The sequence below is a fragment of the Drosophila busckii genome, chromosome X (assembly GCF_011750605.1).
Source record: "Drosophila busckii strain San Diego stock center, stock number 13000-0081.31 chromosome X, ASM1175060v1, whole genome shotgun sequence".
NCBI classification, from domain to species: Eukaryota; Metazoa; Arthropoda; class Insecta; order Diptera; family Drosophilidae; genus Drosophila; species Drosophila busckii.
In genome coordinates, this window is record NC_046608.1 from 5624029 (window position 1) to 5645671 (window position 21643).

The 21643-nt window shown below is 33.7% G+C and overlaps 2 protein-coding genes across 8 annotated transcripts; both read left to right on the forward strand.

Moving 5' to 3' along the window:
- Positions 1–946: 946 nt before the first annotated feature.
- On the forward strand, positions 947–2169 carry LOC108606015. 3 transcript variants are annotated; one of them, XM_017995840.1, is made up of 2 exons: positions 947–1061; positions 1113–2169. In XM_017995840.1, the coding sequence occupies exons 1-2, from the start codon at positions 1035–1037 to the stop codon at positions 2058–2060; spliced, it is 975 nt and encodes a 324-aa protein (XP_017851329.1). In that variant the 5' UTR covers positions 947–1034; the 3' UTR covers positions 2061–2169. The 3 variants fall into 3 exon arrangements, with proteins under 3 accessions (XP_017851329.1, XP_017851330.1, XP_017851331.1); XM_017995841.1 differs by having other exon boundaries at positions 1119–2169; XM_017995842.1 differs by having other exon boundaries at positions 1122–2169.
- A 2473-nt stretch (positions 2170–4642) lies between these two features.
- LOC108605886 lies at positions 4643–6808 on the forward strand. Of its 5 annotated transcripts, XM_017995700.2 has the most exons (7): positions 4643–4707; positions 4853–4935; positions 4999–5030; positions 5095–5113; positions 5254–5336; positions 5712–5892; positions 5947–6808. In XM_017995700.2, exons 6-7 carry the CDS (start codon positions 5741–5743, stop codon positions 6293–6295), a joined length of 501 nt encoding a protein of 166 aa, XP_017851189.1. In that variant the 5' UTR covers positions 4643–4707; positions 4853–4935; positions 4999–5030; positions 5095–5113; positions 5254–5336; positions 5712–5740; the 3' UTR covers positions 6296–6808. The 5 variants fall into 5 exon arrangements, 3 of the variants coding, with proteins under 3 accessions (XP_017851189.1, XP_017851188.1, XP_017851190.1); XM_017995699.2 differs by lacking the exon at positions 4643–4707 and having other exon boundaries at positions 4738–4935; XR_001915399.2 differs by lacking the exons at positions 4643–4707; positions 5712–5892; positions 5947–6808 and adding an exon at positions 5400–5521 and having other exon boundaries at positions 4727–4935.
- Positions 6809–21643: the final 14835 nt, after the last annotated feature.

Sequence of the window (21643 nt, forward strand, 5' to 3'; positions counted from 1 at the left end):
CATTATTAAACAAATAAATTATTTAAGAAAATTGCAGCAATGATTATTCATTAATTAATTAAATTTAACTAATGACCATGTAAAATATTTTTAGCTACTTATTAATTGCAATTAACATTTAATTTAATGATTATTTTATGCCCATGTCAAATATTGTTAACTAACTAATAATCAATATCAATAACAATTGAATCAATTAAATTATTCTTAGAAAATTGAATTATGTCAAATATTTTTAATTGCCTGTCAATTGCATTTCACATTATTAAACAATTAAATTTAAGCAAATTGCTGCCATGATTATTATATGCAAATGATTTAATTATCAATTACAATTGCTTATTAATTAATATGCGTTATGCTTTGAAATTTGCCATAAGAATAATTCTAAATAATTTTTTAGACTATTATTTTAAACAAAAAGTAAAACTTTGCGTGTAGTTTTTGATTTGACTGCAATTAAGCTTAGCATAAATATATTTTAAAACGCGATATTTCTCTCAACTAATCTCAATTATTGTTTAATGTGAAAATTTGTTTTATATTTCGCATTAATTTTCAAAACTTTGCTAATCAGCAGCACAATTTGAGCACAAAAATAATCTAATTAGACATGACTCAGCATTATTTAATAGTTATGGGGCATAACACTAAAATATTTCAACTGCTATTGAGTAACATTAAAGTTCGATAACTAATGATCATCGATAAATGCAGTTTAAAAGCTGCGTTAAGTTTTCAGCTCACAGCTTTAAAATTTCTGCCATTTGCAGCAAGTTGTATAATATATATATATTAATATATAAAATTCGCTGTTAAGCTTATCGAAGCGATAACAGCTGTAAATGCAAAGCTGTGGAACTAAATGGGCAGCACTTTTTTGCTTTGCTAAGCAAGTTTAGCAACACTGGCGCGCACATTTTGTCAAGTCGCTGGCATTGCAAGTTTTTCAAAAGCACGTGCAAGAAAGAAAAGGTTAATTTGTTTTTCAGTTCGATTTTGTGCTTGATTTTTTTTTTCTGTTTGTGAGCAAAATGTCAAGTGGCCGAAATGTTGGCAAGGTAAGTGGAATGAATAATTAAACTTGAATTTGTTAATTTGGCTAACTGCAGTTCCAGCAGCGTGTGCGTGGCAATGTGGTGACCGTTATCATTGGTGCCACCGAGTTGCAATGCGAGCTGGATCTGCTGCAACGCACGAGCCGCTACTTTCAGAATGGCCGCCAGGGCATGGCCTATGGTCTGCCCGAGTCGCATGTGCGTCTGGATGCGTTTCTGATGATCTATGACTGGATGGCCAAGCCGTCGCTGGTGGTGCCGCCGCAGCTGCTGGTGGCGGTTTATAAGGCCTGCACCTACTTGAAGATCCAGCTGATGGTCGATCAGTTCATGGCCGAGTTTGAGGAGCAGCGCGAGGTGCGCGAGGAGCTGAGCTTCTACATGTGCATCGCTCTGCAGCGCTTGAATGTGCAGCTGCAGTCGCACGAGCTGCGCGTGCACAAATATTTTCTAACGCTCGTTGCCACGCCGGAGTTTGTGCAGCTCATGCCGCACATTATGATCGGGCTGTTCAACTCCGCCTATATATGCGTCAACTCGGAGCTTGAAGTGCTGCTGGCGGCCATGCACTGGCTGAGCTATGATTATGAGAATCGCGCTTGCTATGTGGAGCGTCTGATGGCCGCGGTGCGTTTCGACTGCATTCCGCTGGAGGCTGTGCTGCTGCTGCGCCAGGAGTGCATCAAGATCAACAGCAACTTTGCCCAGCTGTTCTTTCTGCCGGAGATTGAGATGATCCTGAAGCGTGCGCCATCGCACAACAACATCGTGCGCTACTGCGATCGCCGCATCTGGATCTTTGACCCGTTGTGCAGCTTCCATCACGACGTCCACTGCCCGCGTCGCAGCTACATCACCCACTCCGGCTTCCTGGCCTTTCAGCATGCGCTGCGTCATGCCGACAGCATGCACTGGTTCAAGCGCAGGCAGTTGAATCCCTATGTCCACACTTGTCGCCAACCCCATTGCCGTCAAATTGCTGCCACCTATGGACGTGGCTAAGTACAAGAGAAAAAAGAAAAACCAACTACATTCATTTCTTACACTTTCATTCAAACACTTTTCATATCACTAACATTTTATATTCACTACTTCATTATTTTATCACTTTACTCACTTTACACTGTAACAAATTTTGTTTACAATCCTATAACTTTATTAATAATCTTAACACTTTGTAATAATAACAAAAGGCACTGGGGCAAGTGACTTTGTTTATAATATTCTAACTTGTATTTCTAACGAATTTATTATAACAATCGATTCTGCACATAATTTGGTATTTTGTTTAATATTCTAACTTTGATTTTCTGCAATTTTTTTTTATTACGCATTAATTAATTAGTTTAATTTAAATGCAGCTACTTGCAGCTCAAATAATCAACTTATTTAACTATATACTAATTATTTTAATATTGCTAATTAGTTGACTTAATTTGCTGCCACTTTTAGTTAAATAATCAACTGCTTAAACTATTAATAATTTTTTTATGCATAAAATTTGTTAATATATTTTTTTTTTTTTTCAAATAATTAACTTTAATCAGCTCTGGCACATTTTTTAAAAATTATTATGGTAATTAATTTGATTTTATTTGTAATTGCAATTAATTCAAACAAAGCCATAATTTATTATTATTTTTGCTTAATATTAATTACAAATTGATTTAAAATTTTAATTTTGGTGTATTATGGTGGGTCATAAGCTGAATCCTTATTTAATATTTATTTGCTGCTGAGCTTAGTTTATTAATCAATTTTGCAATTCTAACAAAACGCAATAATCTTAAGCTGTCAACACTTTCTGCTGAAATTAATTAGTTTTTTTTCTTTGTATGTATGTGTGTGTGTGTGTGTGTGCAGTTGACAGTGGCGCCCTCTAGCTACTATTGCCTAATGGAGTTCTATTGCATTCTAGGAATTTTATGCTCTCGGGCTAGATTTCGATTGCTGCATGCGGCCTACAACAAAACTGTGCAATATGCCACACTAACCTGCCACCTGCTCCCCACCCCCCGGCTGGGTACATCACTGCTCTAGTCATTTTACGAGTCTCTTTTGTCGTGTGCGTTTTGTAGCTGACGCTGATTTCCAAAGGCATTTTTCATTTCGATTTGGTTTTTGCATTTGGCAAATTGCTGAGTCTGCCCCGCAGACGTCAACTATACACACATTATAAATTAAATGACACAGAGTTTGCAAAAAAAAAAAAAAAAGGCGAAACTCAACCACAGTGCGGCGCCTTTGAAATTTTTCATTGAAGTCTATAAAGCAGAAACTGTCAGGCATTGGCAATTTATTTCCATTAAGTGCGACGACCACATCAAATACACAAGTATTTGCGCTAATTGGGAAACGTTGGTTGGACGGGCGGACAAACTGACAGACTGACTGACTGCTTAACCAGTCGTTGGCGCACAATGGCGGGCGCCTTATAGTTGACTAAGCTGCCCACAAGGTCAAGTTCTCTGCTCGAGCAGACAACAATTTTTGTAATTAATCATTTTCCGCTTTGGCATTTGTACAGTTTCGCTTTTATTCCTGTCCCTGTCCCAGCCACACCCCCACCGCCCCACTGCGCTGGTCTTAAACATTTTCCGGGCATTTCACGCGCTGTTAAAGTTTAATCGAAAAAGTATTTTTTTTGTGGCCAATGAAAATTCCAATAACAAAAATGCCAACAACAAAAACTTTGTCTTGAGCTTCTTCGCTTTTAGCTTATTTTCTTTTTATTTATTTTTTTTCGTTGCTGCTGCTGCTGCTGCTGTTATTGTTATGCCTGCCAGGCAAAAGTTATTTTTTTTTCTGCTTTTATTTGGCCATGAAGTCAAAGTCATTCGCTAAGTGAGTGCGAGCGAGAGAGCTGCTCAGGTAGGCAGACATTTTGCTTGATTAGTTCGCAATGGAGCAGCATATATCGTTGGCTTGTTTACTTGTGTGCGACTGGCTCAAATCTATTGGGGGTTATGGCCCCCACTTTATGTAGGCAGCAGCGCAGCTTGTGCTAATAGATATAGACGCTAATACTTAAGCAGACTTAAGCTGCAAAACATCAATTGACAATAAAATTTAAACAATTTATGTACGCGCAAAATTTATTTTATTTAATAAAAGTAAGAAGCAATAGCCATAGCTAAATTTTAAATATTTATGGCATGTGCTTAAATTTATTTATATTAGATATGCGTTTAAAACGATAACAGTAAGTTTGGAGTTTGCATTAAAATATATATAAAATATTTCTTATATAAATTCTCATTCTATAAGCTATAAAATGCGCAGTTTGAAAAAAAGTGTTGACTAATTTGCAGGCCAAATTATTTATTTATTTTGAATGTAGCCTAGAATTAAATTCTATGGTACAAATTTTGTATTGCCAGAGCAACAAAGGCCTTGAGGCTGATTTTTTTATTTTTATTCTAATTACTTTTATTTAGTTTGTTAATTTCATAGTCTCTTATGTTGTTTGGGTTGGCCTCTGCGCAAGCCAAATTAAAATTATCGATATATTGGTATTTTTTCTAGGCTACTTAATCGAATTGAACACATCTCCTCTTCCGCTGTCAAAATTGCTCGGTGAGCATATAGCACATATAAGTTTCAGTGTCGAGTAGCAGCTCAGCTCAGCTCATTATCAAAAAAAAAAAATGTAAAAATAATTTTTGTATACGCCATGTGTCCAACTTTACCATGCGGCGTGTCCGCATAGTGTGCCGCATTTTGTGGCAACAGCTATGAGAGCACGCTGCATGGTTTAGTTGAACACAATGGCGAATACTGAAATTATTTTTAAGTGTTAAACATAAACGTGCAAACAAAATGGCGGTCGAGAAACGGACGGAAGCAAAATGGTGGCCGAAAAACAAAAGTCGAAGCAGTGCGTATGGATTTAAAGTAAATGTGCAAATTGTAATTAAGTCAATATTGAATTTATTTACAGCAAACTGAAATTAATGCAGCTGACAAGCTTTTGTAAGTAAATTAATATGCATTTGCTAATTGGGCTACATTTAATTATTTCATTTATTCCTGGCAGCTCAAAGGCGCAGCAAAATGTAAAAACAAATCTCAATATACGCCATGTGTCTAGCTTTACCATGCGAATTGTTCTGCCCCATTGTGTGGCAAGCACTAGGCAGAGCACGCGGCATGGTGGGGCTAGACACAGAGGCGAATACTGAAATTTGTTTTTAAGTGTTTCAGATAAATTTTTGGAACGTAGCAAATCAAAATGGTGGAAGCAAAAAAATTGATTGAACTTAAGCTAAAGCAGTGCGCGTAAGTTAAGTTAAATGTTTATTTAACTTTAGTTGAGCCTTTTTACATACAGACAAAAGCTAGAGACGCATTGAAGTCTTAACTGCTAAACTAAACTGATGCAACTAAATGTGGCTAAACTATAATTGCAACTAATTGCACTGAAGCATTTCAATGGCTCAAATACAATTAATTATAAATAAAAAACAGTTAGCTTTGCTTTAGCTAGCAATAAATAAATTAAAATTGTTGTGTAACTGTAGCAGCGTTTTTAGTTTTTTGTAACAATTAGAGTAGAACATTTTGTAGTTTAAAGTTTACAAAATTACAGCTTCAGATTCAACTTGTCTCTCTCTCTCTCTCTTTCTCGCTTTCTCTTTTACATACACACACTAGCTAACTCTTTGCTGTAACTTTGTGTGGCAATGGGCGCGATGCTGGGTGCAGCATCAGCGGCAAAGGAGCCGCTGCCCATGGGCGTGCTAAAGCCAAAGACAGCGCCCAAGCTAAAGCCGCTAAGGGAGACCAAAGCGCAGCGCGGCAGCGTCCTCAAGGCCATACAGGATATTCAGCGCATGTAAGTGCATCCTACGAATTTCGTTTGCAGTTACACTTGTCGTCGCTCACACAGGACACCTGAGGCCATTTGCCTGGAGTTCGAGCGCATGGTGCAGCACACTGAGCGTCACTTTGGACGCAAGCAGAGCACGCCCTGCAGCGATGTGGCCGCCCAGCTGATGCGCTGTCTGCGTCAGCAGCAGCAGCAGTCGTCTAAATGCTTCAAGGCCATGGACGATTATCGCCTATGCGTCGCCATTGCCACACAGCAGCGCATCGATGTCATGGCCGATGAGCCGGCGCCGGAGCCGCCACATTTGGCCATTGCCCAGCCGCTGCCCATGCCGCCGCCCGCTGCACCGGCAGCAAAGGAGCGTCGTCGCTTCTGGTACAAGCCCTGGACTTGGTTTCGTCAGCAGTAACAAAATTCGGTTCGAAGACAAATCTTCAATGTACAATCTTTTGATTAATCCAGCCAATCAACACAATCAAGAAGTTTTAATGCATTAAACGAGCGTCGTGTCAGCTCAATTATTTAAACAAAAGCAAACGCTTGGCTAAATATTTCGAGTCTAGAGTCTGCCCTGCGGTCATTTCTATGTCTACATCAGCAACATGTTCATCATCATCAGCAGCAGCAGCAGCATCATCATCGCCATCATCATCAGCAGCAGCAGCAGCAGCATCAGTTGAGCTGCGCTGCAATTTGCAATAAAACTAAATCTGTTACAGCTGCTCTATGCATATATGTCTGCCTGTCTGTGTGTGTGTGTGTGTGTCTGTCTGTGTGTGCGGTTATTCAGGTTGAAAGCCTTGCGGCCACGTTAAGCAAACATTAGAATTTATTAAATCCAACTCATGCCATTGCCTCAGACTCAGACTCGTTCAAGTTAGCCAAGCTAATGACAGACTTATATATATCCTGCAGCAATAAAACTTGCAGCTAGCTATAAACATAAATCTACAATTTTGTATTTATATTGCAGCTTTTTGAATTGATCAGCAATTGCTAATTATTTTATTTATAAAATCTGCATCATTTATAAAAAACCAAGTTACATTTGTTGCTTGCTAAGTCAGCATATTATTTTATAAATTTGTATAAAAGCAAAAAGAAAGACAAGAAATAAAATATATAAAATTTGCTAATGAATTATAATTCTACATTTTTTTGTATTAAAAAATTGCTGCAATTATTATAAAAAAATTATTAATAGTTTTTCATGCAATACTTTTTTTGTAAATTTTTGTTTGCTTGAATTGATGCTTAAAAATTACTTTTTAATTTAAGAGGCTGTGTATTTTTTTAAGTTAGTTTCTCTTTTTTTATTTCACATAATTATATTGTTTTTAATTTGAGCTTAAATATAAATTATATTTAAGTATAAGCTGTTGTTTGGAATATTTTGTTGGCAAATATTTGTTGAGACTTTTCTAAAAGAAAGCCAATGGTAAATTTTAATTGTTAAATTATTAATATTGTATTGCAAATTCAAGCAATAGATTTTTAAATCATAACTGTCATTTATTATTAGCTACAGGGTATTAAAAAGAAAAATTGCATATACAACTCTCGGCTGGTTGCAAGCTACTGAATGAAGCACATGAGACAGACAGAGAGCGGCGAGTGTGAGAGCGAGAGGGGAAGAGAGAGAGAGAGAGAGTCGAAAGGAGTATTTTTGGTTGCGGAGTATTAAACTTTTGGGCGCCAGCGAGTGCTACCTGCTAGCCACACCCACACAGACGCACTTGAACCTTTGCTAGAGATTTGTATTATCTTTTCACACACACACACACAGGCACATGCCATTGGGGGCATATAGCAATAATCCAACTTTGCTCTTAGCCTTTGCCAAAAAAAAAAGAAGCAACAACAAGCAAATTGAAGAGCGAGCGAGCGAGAGAGAGAGGAGAGCGAAGCGCGCGTGGCTGCCAAAACTCGAAGCAAACAAAACGCCAGCGTATCAAAAATAAATATGAACTAAAAACAGCAAAATTTGAATTAGTTTTGCCACACACACACACACACACACAACTATATAAAATTCAATATTTAGTATTTAAAGCTTATTTGAGCATTAGCAACATTTTGCCAATGAGTTGCAACAACACGCAAATGTGTTTTAAGCACAAATATTTGCGAAATTTATACACAAAAATGTGTGCACAACATTTATGACTAACGATCAAAGTAAACTTAATCAACTTGCATGGCTTTTCATAAAAAAAAAAAAGAGTTCAAGCTACACAAATACACAGACATTAAATTTGTGTAGCTGCATGAAAGCACAAAAACAAGAAACACACAGCAAAGAGCAGCCAAAGAAGCAAACAAAAAGACAGCGAAAAAAAGGATTTGCTAGAGAGAAAAAACAACAACAACAACAAGGACAAGGATATGAACAACATATTACACAGGACTCGAACTCACAGGACTCTCGCATCTCTTGGCAGTACCTGCCACATGCCTCATGCCTCATGCCCCAAATGCTTGAGTCTAGGCTCTTAAGTTTATGCTCGTTTAGCTGCCTATACACTTGCCTACATTATTTTGGGTAGCCTAGCTAAGAGCAGAGCTAAATCTAGGGATATATAGTAAAGCTATAGATGTAGATATGCATATAGATATACATATATATAGAGCAAAAGTTTCAAGTACAAGCTTTGTAATTATATTTCATATTAATTATAAATTAAAAGAAAATGTTAAAATTAAAAAAATCATCTAAATTACAATTTTAAATTTATTATGTGCTCTTTGCTATCGATATACAGCAGCTATAGTTATATATTTTGAGTTGGCAACAATTTTGAAGCTTTGGAATTATATTTTATATTAAATTAGAGCTTTAAAAAAATTGTAAAAAAATGTCAAAATTATAAAATTAACTAAATTGCACTTTTAAGCTTAGAATTTTTTTTATATATAATATTTTATTAGCTGCACATATTTTGCTGTATTTAATTAAACATAAATTATTTAGCAACTCTTTAAAAAAAAAACTGCTTAATATTAATTTTAGCTGCATTATTTAATTTTTTAGCATATGCACATATTTTTGCTACTTTGCTGTATAAATTAATTAATATTATATTTAACAAAAAATGTTATTTAAAAATTTAAGCTAAATTGCCTTTGCTATTTTCAAATAGTCTTTAAAAATAACAAACATTTGTTAATATTAAATTTTTTAAATTTTATTTTATTTTAATATTATTACTATTTATTGCTTTTAAATACTTTTGACATTGATTTAAAAGGTTGCGTATTTATTTATATAAAATATTTAAGATACTTTTAAATTGAATTTAGAATAAAAATGATTTGATAGATAGATTTAAATTTCAAATTTTTATATTTAATCAATTTTCTTAATTTAGCGTTTAGTGATGATGTCGTAAGCAGCTTTTTTTTTTTGGCTTATTTAAAATTGTAAGTTGATCATTTTATTTTTTTTTGGTTGCATGCATTATTAATAATAGCATGAAAGTATCTCTTCGCAAAAAAAAGCAAAACCAAAAAATGAGTATATGGCGTTTATGTGTGCAGTGCTGCGGTAATAATGTTAGCCAGTCAGTACGCAGTGTCTGGTGTTATATACAGGATTAATAATTATTATATATATAATTTAAATTTTACTTGCGCTTGGGCATAATAAAATCCAATTAAATTTTCTGTGTCTATTTGAGTTTTGTTGGCTTAAGCCACAGAATTGCATTAAGCACAAATGCTCAATCCTTTTGATAGCTGTGGCATGTAACAGTGCCACAAATCGACTGACAGACGGACACGCACTGTAGTTGGTTCAACTCATTTGTCAGTCAATACATCAATCTAACCAGCCAATCAATTGGTCAACATAGCTTGCACAATGGGAAATTTACTCAAATGACTAAATGAATATTTTGTTTTTACACTAATGTAATATTTGCAAGTTTGATTGCATCCCAAACTAGTGCAAAAGTAGACAAAGGTGCAACAGGCATAGAGCATAAAAGTTATGAAAAATGTAGAATGGAAAATGCATGAACTTTCTATTAATATCATCATCATATGTCAGTTTAGTGCATAAGCAAAAGTTTTGCAATTTTGCAAAGTTAATCAAAAATATACCAGGGATGCCGCAAAAGTGTTATGCAGTGCAAAAAGTTGCCAAGCCTGCAATAGAAATTAATTAAAATTCTATTAATATTTCATTTGTTAGTTAAGTTAAAGTATTAGCTTGTGGAATTTTAAGCAAAAAGTTTGCAGCTTATTTTTTAAAATTATTTTTTTAGCGTTTAATAAACTACAGCCTAATAAAATATGGGTAAAGTTAAAAAAAAAAAAACAAAATTTTTATTAATTGCGCATACATTGCACTAGTTCGTAACTAGTCCTTTGGAGCAAGATTAACGTAGCTACTAATTTAACTAACTAGCACTAAAGTATGTGCTGATAATTTTTCGAATTTTCCAACACTGCGTAATAAAAACTTAAAACATTGTTAAGCGCTAGGTAAAGTAAATAAAGCTGCTTGCCTAGTAAGCAGTGATTTCAGTAATGCCAGTCCTACTGGGTGATTAAAGCGAGTTTAGCTAACGAGACTGTACCAAATTTTTGGCTTTCAAAAATTCTTTAAATTGTTTAGCAACATGAGCTTCAGCTTTAAAGCTTTGCGCTTGTCATATGCACCACTGTGCATGAAGTTTAGTACCACTGTACACACACACACACACTTGCACTTGCAACGGAATCAATTTAGCGTAAGAAGTTTTTGCGCGCTCTCAGCACAAAGTTGCTTGTGTCATGTGCAAGGACTTGGCTCTAGTTCTCTCTCTCTCTCTCGCTCTCTCTTTCTAGCACTCACTATATGTTTGTGGGTTTGTTAGGCATGTGGCGCAATTATGTTCACGCTCTTCGTCTAGCTTGGCTCTATTAATCAAAAGTTATATAGAAAGCCAGCGAACTGCGCCACAAGACTTGATCCTGTTACAGTTATTGTTATTGTTGTTGTTGTTGTTGTTGTTGTTGTTATTATTGTTAATATTTGTTGTTTTGCAATTTAAGTTTGCTGTAAGGCTTTTGCAGCTGTTGTAGCCTTAGACAAGTTATAATATTTTATAAAAATAAGAAAATAAGCAGCAAAGAACTTTAGACAAGCTTCAAGCAACGAATTCAGCACTTGCTGAGCTTGCAGCTCTGATTTCAACGCCCACACAAAATCTATTGCGCGCTCTCTCTCTCTCTCTCTATCTCTTTCTCTTTCTCCAGCTCTATAACTATGTGTATGTGTGTGTGTGTGTTTGTAAATAAATAAAAGCAGCCAGCCAAACACAATCAAAAACCAATGAAGCAAAACGCCAGCTAACCACAAATGACAGACAGAGATAGCGCTATGTGTGTTCGAGCGAGAGCGCAAGCTGTTAACAATAGACAGCTTGGGCTGAAGTCTTCATTATTTATTTTACTTTTTATTTTTTTTTCTATTCTATTCTTTTTTTTGCTTAAATCGAAACACATTACGATTAAGTTGGCAACTTATCAAAGTAACTCGAGCCAAGCTCAAACTCATGCTGCTCCAGCCACACCCCCTGCCCCCCTACACAACAATTTCTACTCAATTACATTGCTGTCTATATCATTATTATGCAAGCTCAGGCATATTCAATTAATTAATGCAACATTTGTATATAAAAAAGAAAAGTTATAATGATACTCATGCTTTTTTTTTATATTTTGCATTTGTTATTTAATAACAAAAATATTAATAGAATTTTTGCGCCTAATTGAAGTCAAAGCATTAGTGCGAATTATGTAAATTTTTTTTTTACATTTTTGCACTAATTAAAATGCAACAAAACGAAATAAATGTATAAAGTTTCATTGAAATGTATGAAAATATAAAATATATAATATTCATAAAATAAAAGTTGAATGTTAATTTTATTATAATATAAAAAATATATAAGCAAAAAAATATTTATATTAAAATGCTAAAAAAAATCTGCGACTAATACCTAAAAAATTCTATTGGAATTTAAATTTAAATTTTTAATTACCGCTACTCAAATTCTAGTTATAGAATAAAAAATATAATTTATAAAAATATGTAAGCAAAAAAATATTTATATTAAAATGATAACAAAAAAACTGGGACTAATGCCTAAAAAATTCCGTTAGAATAGTTATAGAATAAAAAATAAAATTTATAAAAATATGTTAGCAAAATAATGAAAATGATAAAAAAAACTGCGACTAATGCCTAAAAAATTCTATTGGAATTTAAATTTAAATTTTTAATTACTGCTACTCAAATTCTAGTTAAAGAAACTAATTTAGATATGAACAAAAAAGTTTGCAGAGTATTAACCAAGTCCAAACGCTTTTTTGTTTATTTATTGCAATAATTTTATTTATGCCATCGCAATCAAACAGAGAGCATTACATTTATTATTACGTTTTGACATTAATTTCTTTGTCAGCTGTGTGTGTGTGTGTGTGTGTGTGTGTGTGAGTTGAAAAAATATGAAATTGCACAAATGCTTACATAAAGCTCTCACTCGATAACTGCAATAATAATAATAATTATGTGAGTGACATGTGTGTGTGTGTGTGTGTGTGTGTGTGACATTGTTTACAGTTACGCAAACAGCAAAGCGACAAGCAGTGAGTGAACTAAAGCATTAGCTTAAGCATTTTAATAGAATTAAAATAAGTAATTTATATAATCGTTTGCATTGTTTGCTTAAATTGTTGTTAAATTTTGCGCAGCTTTTTTTTTTTAGTGTCTGCTGCTATTTGTAATTTTTTTTTTTGGGGCAACACTGATTCAATTTTAATTACGCGACAATTTCGTGACCAGACACTTGCCACACTTGCCACACTTTGTGTTGCTGCGGCGCCTACTTTTTTGCTTCGTCTCCTTTTCTAATTTACTAAAACTGCGCGCTGGCTGCTGCTGCTGCTGCTTCTTCTTCTTCTTCTTGTGGGTTGAAGCCAAAACTTAATAAACGAAATGTCGCCTTGGCATTTGCTATTTAGCATTTACTTTCAGCCAACACCCACCACCCATTTGCCCATTAACTAATTCACATTATTTTGGTTATCTGCGCGCTTTTCGTTGCTGTTTTACAAAGTTTTGTGTTTAATTTAATTTGCTTTAGCATTTTAACTCGATTCTCTGTAGCGGTGAATTTTCGTGTTAAGCGTTTACGTAGACAACTTTTTAATTGCCAGGTGGCACGTTGAGATATCTATGTATGTGTATGTGTATGTGTATGTGTATGTGTGACAACTGCTTGAGCTTAAGGGCAAGTGTTAACTTGGCTGGGGGGTGGGGGTGGGGGCCTGTCTGCCATAAACCAATTAAATTCTTGTCAATTTTTGTCATTTGATTGCCCGAGCGTGTTGATGGACTGCGTTGATTATAGATGGCGCTAATTCGATTTTCGAGGTTTTCGAACTGGGCTGAGAATTAATTACAACATTTTGAATTTTTAAAATATGCTGCAAAGTAAAAAAAAAAGGGCGCTGCGATTTTAAGTGGCAATGAGAGAGAGAAGAGAAAGAGAAGGAGAGAGAGAGAAGAGAGAGAGAGAGAGAGAGGAGAGAGCAGAGAGCTGAGAGCAGCATGTGCTAGCAATGAACTAAGCTTAGTGAATCTATTTATAATAAAAGAAGTTCAAAAGCCGCAATAAGATAATTTTTGAAGTTAAAATATAAATAAATAGTTTAAAGACAGATACATGGTCAATATAAAAAAATGTATAAGCTTTTATTATTTATATAATTTAAATTTATTAAAAATGTATTTATGTAAAATAATAATTTAATTTATAAAATAAGAAAACAATAATTCAATTCAAATTTGTGGAAATTAAAGCAAAGGAAACAACAAAATATTAAACATAAATAATAAATAAAAATTAATTTAAATAAATAAAAGCACTAAAATTAATAACTGCTTGGATTTAATTTAAATACAAAACTGATTGAAAGATAATTAATTATTTTATAAATAGCACTGCTAATAAAAAATATTTGTAGCTGGTATAGTGAATGACAGCAATTTAATTAATAAATTCCATTTTATAATTTATAAAAAACATTTTTTTAACAAAAAAAAGCAACACAGCTAAATTTAAAAATCCAACAAAGGCAAAGGCAAACAAGCAAAGCTTAAGAATTTCGCACTTTATAATAATAATGATGATGCTAATGACGCTGCTGCTGATAATAATAATGATGATGATGATGATAGTAATAAAAGCGCCACACACATACACCCAAACACAGTTAACATAAACATTCAAAACTTTGCTGTAAATGAGCGTCAGCTCATCTAATACATGATAAAGCAACAGACAGACAGATAGACATACGCACACACGCATCTAAGGGCTTGCGTATACGTAATATGGCAGCAAAAAAGGCAAAAGAATTTGCTAGCGACAGCAGTTTGACTTAATGTAGCTTAAAGACAATAAAATGCTTAAGTACACGGACAATGCCAGCAAGCGAAGCTAATATAGTGCGAACTTATGTTGTAAGCAAAGGGGGTGGTGGGTGGGTGGGTTTTGGGGATTGTCTTTTTGGCAGTCGCGTCATAATTTCTATGAATTTTATACAGTTTGATAAGCAAACGATTGGCATGCGAGTCACGTAGTCTGGCTACAGCTACCCAAAGTAAACATGCCAAGTCAACCCACCCACCCACTCAGCGTCGTCGTCGTCGTCGTCGCGCATTTGGTGTTTGTGTTGTAAACTTTTAGTGTCGCCCATGTAAATCAGGTTGGCAACAATTAAACGCGCCGGTCACGACAGCAGCGTTTAGGCTAATGAATCCTAGCTAAAGTTAAGCGAGGGCTGGAGAGTTGGGGGTTGCGGGGTTGGTTTGTGTAGGCGGCAATTTTATTATATATTTTATTCTTATTTTTCGACTTGCACACTTGCTTTCTCGCTCTCGCACACTCTTACAGTTTGGCTTTTCGCCTTTAGGCGTCGTTGTCAATTTACGCGCTGCTTGCCTTGAAAAGTGTAAACAATTAAATTTTAATTAGAACGCGCATCGTTTGACATGTCATTGCCATGGTGAAGTGAAGCTGCCTGACAAGCTGAAGTTGCCACAGCAGCAGCAGCAGCAGCAGCAGCAACATTCATTTCCGGCCTCGTTCGTCTGCCACATAATTTATTGGCAAAAGGGCAACGAAACGAGCGAACGCGTTCGCTGTAAATTGAACGCATTGTGTGCAGTTAATAGAAAATGCGTAAGCCTCTCTCTCTCTCTCTCTCTCTCTCTCTCGCTCTCGCTCTCGCTCTCTTGCACGTTTAATAAACTCATGCGGTTTGATGAATTGCCAGCTTAGTTTTAGCCACTTAACTGCCAACAACTTTGCTTTTATGCCAACAAAACAGCAACAGCAACGACGCCCACAACGATTTATGCCGAATTTTGTAAGCACTCTGGAGTTTATCTTGAAGTCTCGAGAGTTGAGCTGGAAGCCCTAAGAACAGCTGCAAGTACTTTGAGAGTTTGTTTCTTCTTCTTGTTGCTGTTGCTTAAGCTTTTCACCAAACATTTGTTCACTTTTGCCTTGAATGGCATTCAAATTAATAAATGAATATGCATCAAAATTCATCAAAATAAAAATTATTATACCAATAATAAAAAATTTTGCTGCATATTTAATTTTATTTTTATGTTATTTATTTTTAATTTTTATGCTGTATTTGATTTGCAATGCATTTAAAATTATTCGCTACACTAATTCAGCTAATCAAATTAATTAGTTGCAATTATGCTAAATCAAAAATGTTTAAATTTAATTTCTATGCACTAATTTAGCAATTTCAATTTGATTATGTGCAATTTTCAATCCTAATGTAGCTAATAAATTTTAGCTATGCAGTATACGCTATTTATTCATTTATTTATTAAATTAATTATAAAGCCTGTGCAAGGGTTCAAGCTATATTAATGACTCGCTCCAAAAAGTTATAAATTGCAATTTTACACGAGAGCAACAAACAAATTGGTTGAAGTTTAATATTTTTACACATTTTATTTCAATTATTTACACACACACACAGGCAAAGCTTTAAATTGCCATAAGTGCAAAATTGCAGTACATTGTGAGATTTGTGGCATATTTAAGCAGCAAATTGTGGCACAAGCTAAAGCTTTGTACAAATGGAAACTGTTTTTGGCAGCAAAATAATACAAATTATGTATACGCAGTGTAAGCCAAATGCCAATACACACACACAGCAGCGTTTATGTGTGTGTGTGTGCTGTTGGTCAATTTATGCTGCAGCTTGCCACACGCTTATAAAGTAGCAACAAATAATTGACTGCATCCACACATGCAACACACGAAAGTGTGCCACAAAAAATTCAACACCAACACACACACACACACACACACACATACATATAGAGTGTGCAACGTTCAAGTGGCAATCATCATTTGCTGCTGTTGTTGATCATCGTCATGCACATGATTATCATGTTTTGCTACTTTTTTTTGCTTTTGGAGTGGGCGGGTCAGCAGCTCGCTCTCTCTCTCTCTCTCTCTGTCTCTTTCTCTTTCAATCAATCTAGCTATCTCTCTCAGCTTTGGCTGTGGCATGAACGCTCTGCTGCTGCTGAGTGCTCCAAAAATATATTGCACGTTCAAAATTGAAGTGCAAATGCAACGAGCTACACATGAGTAGCAACAACAACAACAACAACAATAGCAACAATTTTAAATAGAATTTTAGCAAGCTTTGTAGGCTTTTGTATACGCTACAATTAATATAATTGTCTAATAATTAAGTTGTTAAGCTTAGCAAATAATTAAAAATCTTAGCCTGCATTTAATTTAATTTTTATACTCAATAAATATTAGTTATTTTGTTAGTGTTAATAAATATATATATATTTTTTTTTTATTTATTTATTTATTTATTTATTTTATTAAATATAATATTTATTTATTCAAAAAATAGAAAGTGTCTCAGATTTGCATAAAATATAAATGAAAAAATTGTTAAACTTTATAGTAAATATGCAAACAAATAATTTAAGCTAATGCTGCGCACTTTAAAATTTATTAATTTTTAATGCTCATTTTTAATGCAGCTAATAAAATGCATAAATTTAATAAACACAATATTATGTGTTATATTATAAAAATGCCTAATCAATAATAAAAATTCAAATTTTATTTTATTTTTTTAGGCTGTGCAAATTGCAATTAATTTTTCGTTTATCTTTAATATGCAATGCGTGTTTATGTGTTAATTAATTTAATTGTTATACATTTTTTAAAATGTGGCAAACGACACAGTTTGGAACTTCAAAATCGTTATGATTGCATAAATATTTTTATTGCGCTAACAAAAGCAAACGCGGCGTATGCGCAATATTTGTGTATTTGCGCTTGAACTTGCATGTTTAATTGAGCTGCGAGCCACGCCTCCGCCTCCCTCATAATAATGACAAGCAAAGCAAAGCGAAAAGAAGCAAAGAAAGCAAAGCAACATAATAAATGGCAGAGAGTCAAGAAATTGATGCGCGCTGGGTGCGAAAGACATCAAACACTTGAAATATGTTGTGTAAACTTGAGAAATGACATGAAAGCGTAGCGAGCACGAAATAACAAAAGATGCGCCTATATAAAACAGAAAACTGTTGGGTGGGAGGCGGAAGAGGAAGAAGCAGCAGCAGCAGCAGCAGCAGCAGCAGCGGAGAAAACACAAGTGCAAAGAAAATGAAAAAATATGAGAAAAACAAACAATTTGCGTAGCAATGTTACTGACAACGCCACAGCTACATGTGGGTGACTTGAGTGGGTCGCTTGAGTGGGTGGTTTGAGTCTAGCGGTCGTCTGTGGTGCTAGCATCTTCATTTGGAGCAGCAGCAGCAGCAGCAGCAGCGTGTAAAGTGCTGCTGAAAAATGATTGATACGCCACTTCAAACTTCGAGTTGAACTAAGGGGTGTGCTGGTGGGTGGCTGGCTGGCTGGCTGGCTGGGTGGTTGGGTGGCTCGCTTGGTGGTCAGAGTGCTGTAGGTGTAGCGTAATGAAGCGGAAATCGATTTGGTGCGCGACTCAACCCGTGCCGGAAAATCGTTTGCCGGCTCGACTGCAGGCGTGCGTGAAAAGTTTGACAGCCCAAGCAGCAACACATTACACTCTGTATGTGTGTGTGTGTGTGTGTGTGTGTGTGCCTGTGTGTGTGTGTGGCATGATAAACAACGGCTGTGAGCCATGCAAACAGCGTAAACAAGAAAATATTAAGCAGCGCCAGCCGAAAAAAGGCGAACTAAAGCAAAAACTGCTCAGCAAAACACACACAAGCAAAAAAGCGTGAACGACAGTCAGACAGACAGACAGACAGCGTAAGCGATAGAGCGCGACTTGCTTAAAAATGAGTTTATGCATTATGCTGTCAATTTGTTGTTGTTAATGCTAAGAGCTATTTATTATATTTTTTTCTTTTTTATTTATACTAATGTTGCTTAAATTTTGGCATTGCATATGCTTAAGTTATATAAGTTTTTAAAAATAAGCATTAAAATTTATTTTATAAATTTAAAAATGCAAACCTGTTAAGTTTGTTAAAGAAAACTTTAGAAACCAAATAATTTAACGTTAAGCTCATAATTTAATATTAAAGTTTAATTCAATTATAATTATTTTGTGAAATATTTTCAATTACTAATGATTACGAATACAAAAAATGATTCAACATTGTCAGAGAATTTTTAAAATAATTAGAAAAACAAACAGTTTTTTTAATGTAGTTAACAATTTGTTGTTGTTAATGCTAAGAGCTATTTATTATTTATTTAATATAAATAAATAATAATTTAACGTTAAGCTCATAATTAATATTAGAATTAGAATTCTTCAGTTTAATATATTAATAATAAATATTTTCTATTACTAATGATTACAATAAATTGAAAAATGACTCAACATTATTACTGAGCTTTTCAAATAATTATAGAATAATTGTTTTTTAATGTAGTTGCTGATTTTTAATTCTTTCACTAATTGAAATTAAATGTTTGATATTATTTGCAATTATTTTTGTTTGGCATTATTTGTAATGCTAATTTATTGAAAATAATTGTCTCATTTTAAATTAAAAAAAACGAGTTTCAAATTACGAATCACGCACAGAAGTTCGTTGAATAATATTTCGCAATCAATCAATCGAAACTGTGTAATCTAATTGAGTCTATAAATATTCCATCAACTGCATATTATAAACTAAAAGCATATGCTATATAAACTATGTTGTGTATAGATAACAACAAATGTTTAAATGTTTGCGTGGCATATAAATAACAACAAGAAAACGGCAAGCAAAAAGTTTTTTTTTTCTGCAGCTTTTTGGGTAACTTTGTATTTTTTTTTTTTTACACAGTGTGAGACGGAAACGTTACTGGGGGCTCTCTCTGTATGTGTGTGTGTGTGTAGAGAAGAAGCGATTTCCGTCGCTTTGTGTGTATGTATGCGTGTATATTGCTATCTCGCTCGTTTTTGGCCTCGCAGGCAAAGTCGTAACTTTTCACTTAAACATTTTTGTCACGTCTACGAAAATTTGTTGTTTTTGTTTGCTGTATTATATATATATATATATATATATGTATTGGTGTGTGTGTGTGTGTGTAATACATTTTTGTAATATTTACTCAGCGCTTTGTTGGATTTTTCATGCCTTTGTTTATTTTGGCCACTGGCCTGTGTTAGAGTCTCAACTTTTTTTTTGGCTACGCACTTTTGCAGCCAAAACAGCAGCGGGGAGTGGGGTGGGGGTGGGGTTAGGGTGTTTGGCTGCTATTGGGTTAAAGGCAACTTGTTTTAGCTCTTGTACCATAATTTCTTTTGTGTTGCGTCTTCTGTTTGTTTACTAGCTGGCTTGTTAGCTCTATCTGCTCGCTCCCTCACTCTCTTGCTCTCCCTCTCACTCGCTTGTTGTGTATGCCAAATGTAGCTGAAGAAATCATATTTTATTGTTATCGAAATTTAGCAGCGGCGAATAAACAACGATCAGTTGGCAATCAGCGCTGCTTCAGTCTCTGCCTCTGCTGCTGCTGCTGCTGCTTGAGCAACTTTGTTGCACCACCGGAAATGCTTGCAACCGTTGCTGCTGCTGCTGCATCCGTTTTGTCTGTCTGTCTGTGTGTCTTAAACTAGGTCAGTCGAGTCAGATAGCGCAACATTGTCAACGCTCATCAGTCGCTCACTTAGCGTCCGCTCAGTTGCAGGTTGCAGCGACATTTTGGATTAGCAACGCACATGCTTAGCTTGCGGCATGTGGCAAGCTGTCGCCGTGATTTGAGCTTAACCATATACATAACAGACAATTGTCTCTGTCTCTGTCAGCATGTCTCTCTCATTCTCGCTCGCTCGACTCTAATGCATTGTTTATGCTTGTTCTAAATTTTTTGCTTTAAGCTTAGAATTTTATTTAGCTTCAGCAGTCGGATTTTGTGCTAAGCTATTAAGTTATATATATATATATTAAGTTAAAACTTAATCAATTTAAAGCTAATTGCTTTATAATATATTTAATAAATTAATACATATAATTTAAATATTAAAAATAATTTGCTCAGCTGCTGGCTATAAATTTACACTCAATCCATTGATTTTTTCTATAAAATTCATTCAAATATATATTTAAAAAATTATAAGCTTAAAATAATTATTTAAAAATTTAATTAAATATTTTAAAAACTTAATTTGGTCAACTAATAAATAGTATGCGGCATTTGTTTGTATTTTGTTTTAATTCACTTCGACGTTTACATTGGGAGCTGAGTGATGATTCATTTGTAAATTTGTAATTATTAAATGTAAGCCGCTTAGTTAACATTTTGCATTCAATTAGCGATTAAAAGCTTAAAATGAAACTGTGCTTGCATTAACTAGAAATTTAATAAATTCTTAGCGTAGCTTTTAACAAAATCAACAAACAGCAACTGCGTACTATGGACTAAAAAGTCGCAAATATTGGCATAAATATTAAATAATTAAAGTAGCTTAATAGCAAAATAAAACAAAAATAATTGTTGAGCTAAACGCAAAGAACGAACACAAAAGCAAAGAAAATTCTATAAAAAATAATAAATATTAATAATAAATATAAATATAAATATAAATATAAATATAAATATTAAATATATTATAAAAATAATATAAATTGAAATATAAAATATATAAATTATTATAATTATAAATATATATTATAAAATATAATATAAATATAAATAATAAAATAATATAAATTAAATATAAATATAAATATAAAATATAAAATAAATAGAAATATAAAATATAAATATAAATATAAATTATTAATATAAATATAATATAAAATAAATATAAATATAATATAAAAATATACTATTTTTATTAATATAGATATAAATATAAATATAAATAAATATAATATAAATAAATATAAAATAAATATAAATATAATATAAATAAAAATATAAAATATAAATATAAATATTAAATATAAATTAAATATAAATATAAATATAAATATAAATATAAATATAAATATGAATATAAATATAAATATAAATAATAAATATGCATTTAAATATAAATAATAAATATGAATATAAATATAAAAATTTGAAATGCAAAGCTGCGACCTTTAACCCCACAGTGGGACATGGAGTTTGTCTTATTTATAATGCGCTTGCCCTATTTATGCCTAATCTCTAACAAAACACAGACGGCAGGCACACACACACATACTTATAAATCTCACATAGCA

Excerpts from the sequence above, each read along its gene's own strand:
- LOC108606015 (XM_017995840.1), top strand. The coding sequence starts at position 1,035 with ATGTCAAGTGGCCGAAATGTTGGCAAG. Across the intron at positions 1,062-1,112 it reads GTGGCCGAAATGTTGGCAAG|TTCCAGCAGCGTGTGCGTGG; the intron begins GTAAGTGGAATG and ends GGCTAACTGCAG.
- LOC108605886 (XM_017995700.2), top strand. The coding sequence starts at position 5,741 with ATGGGCGCGATGCTGGGTGCAGCATCAGCGGCAAAGGAGCCGCTGCCC. Across the intron at positions 5,893-5,946 it reads ATACAGGATATTCAGCGCAT|GACACCTGAGGCCATTTGCC; the intron begins GTAAGTGCATCC and ends TCGCTCACACAG.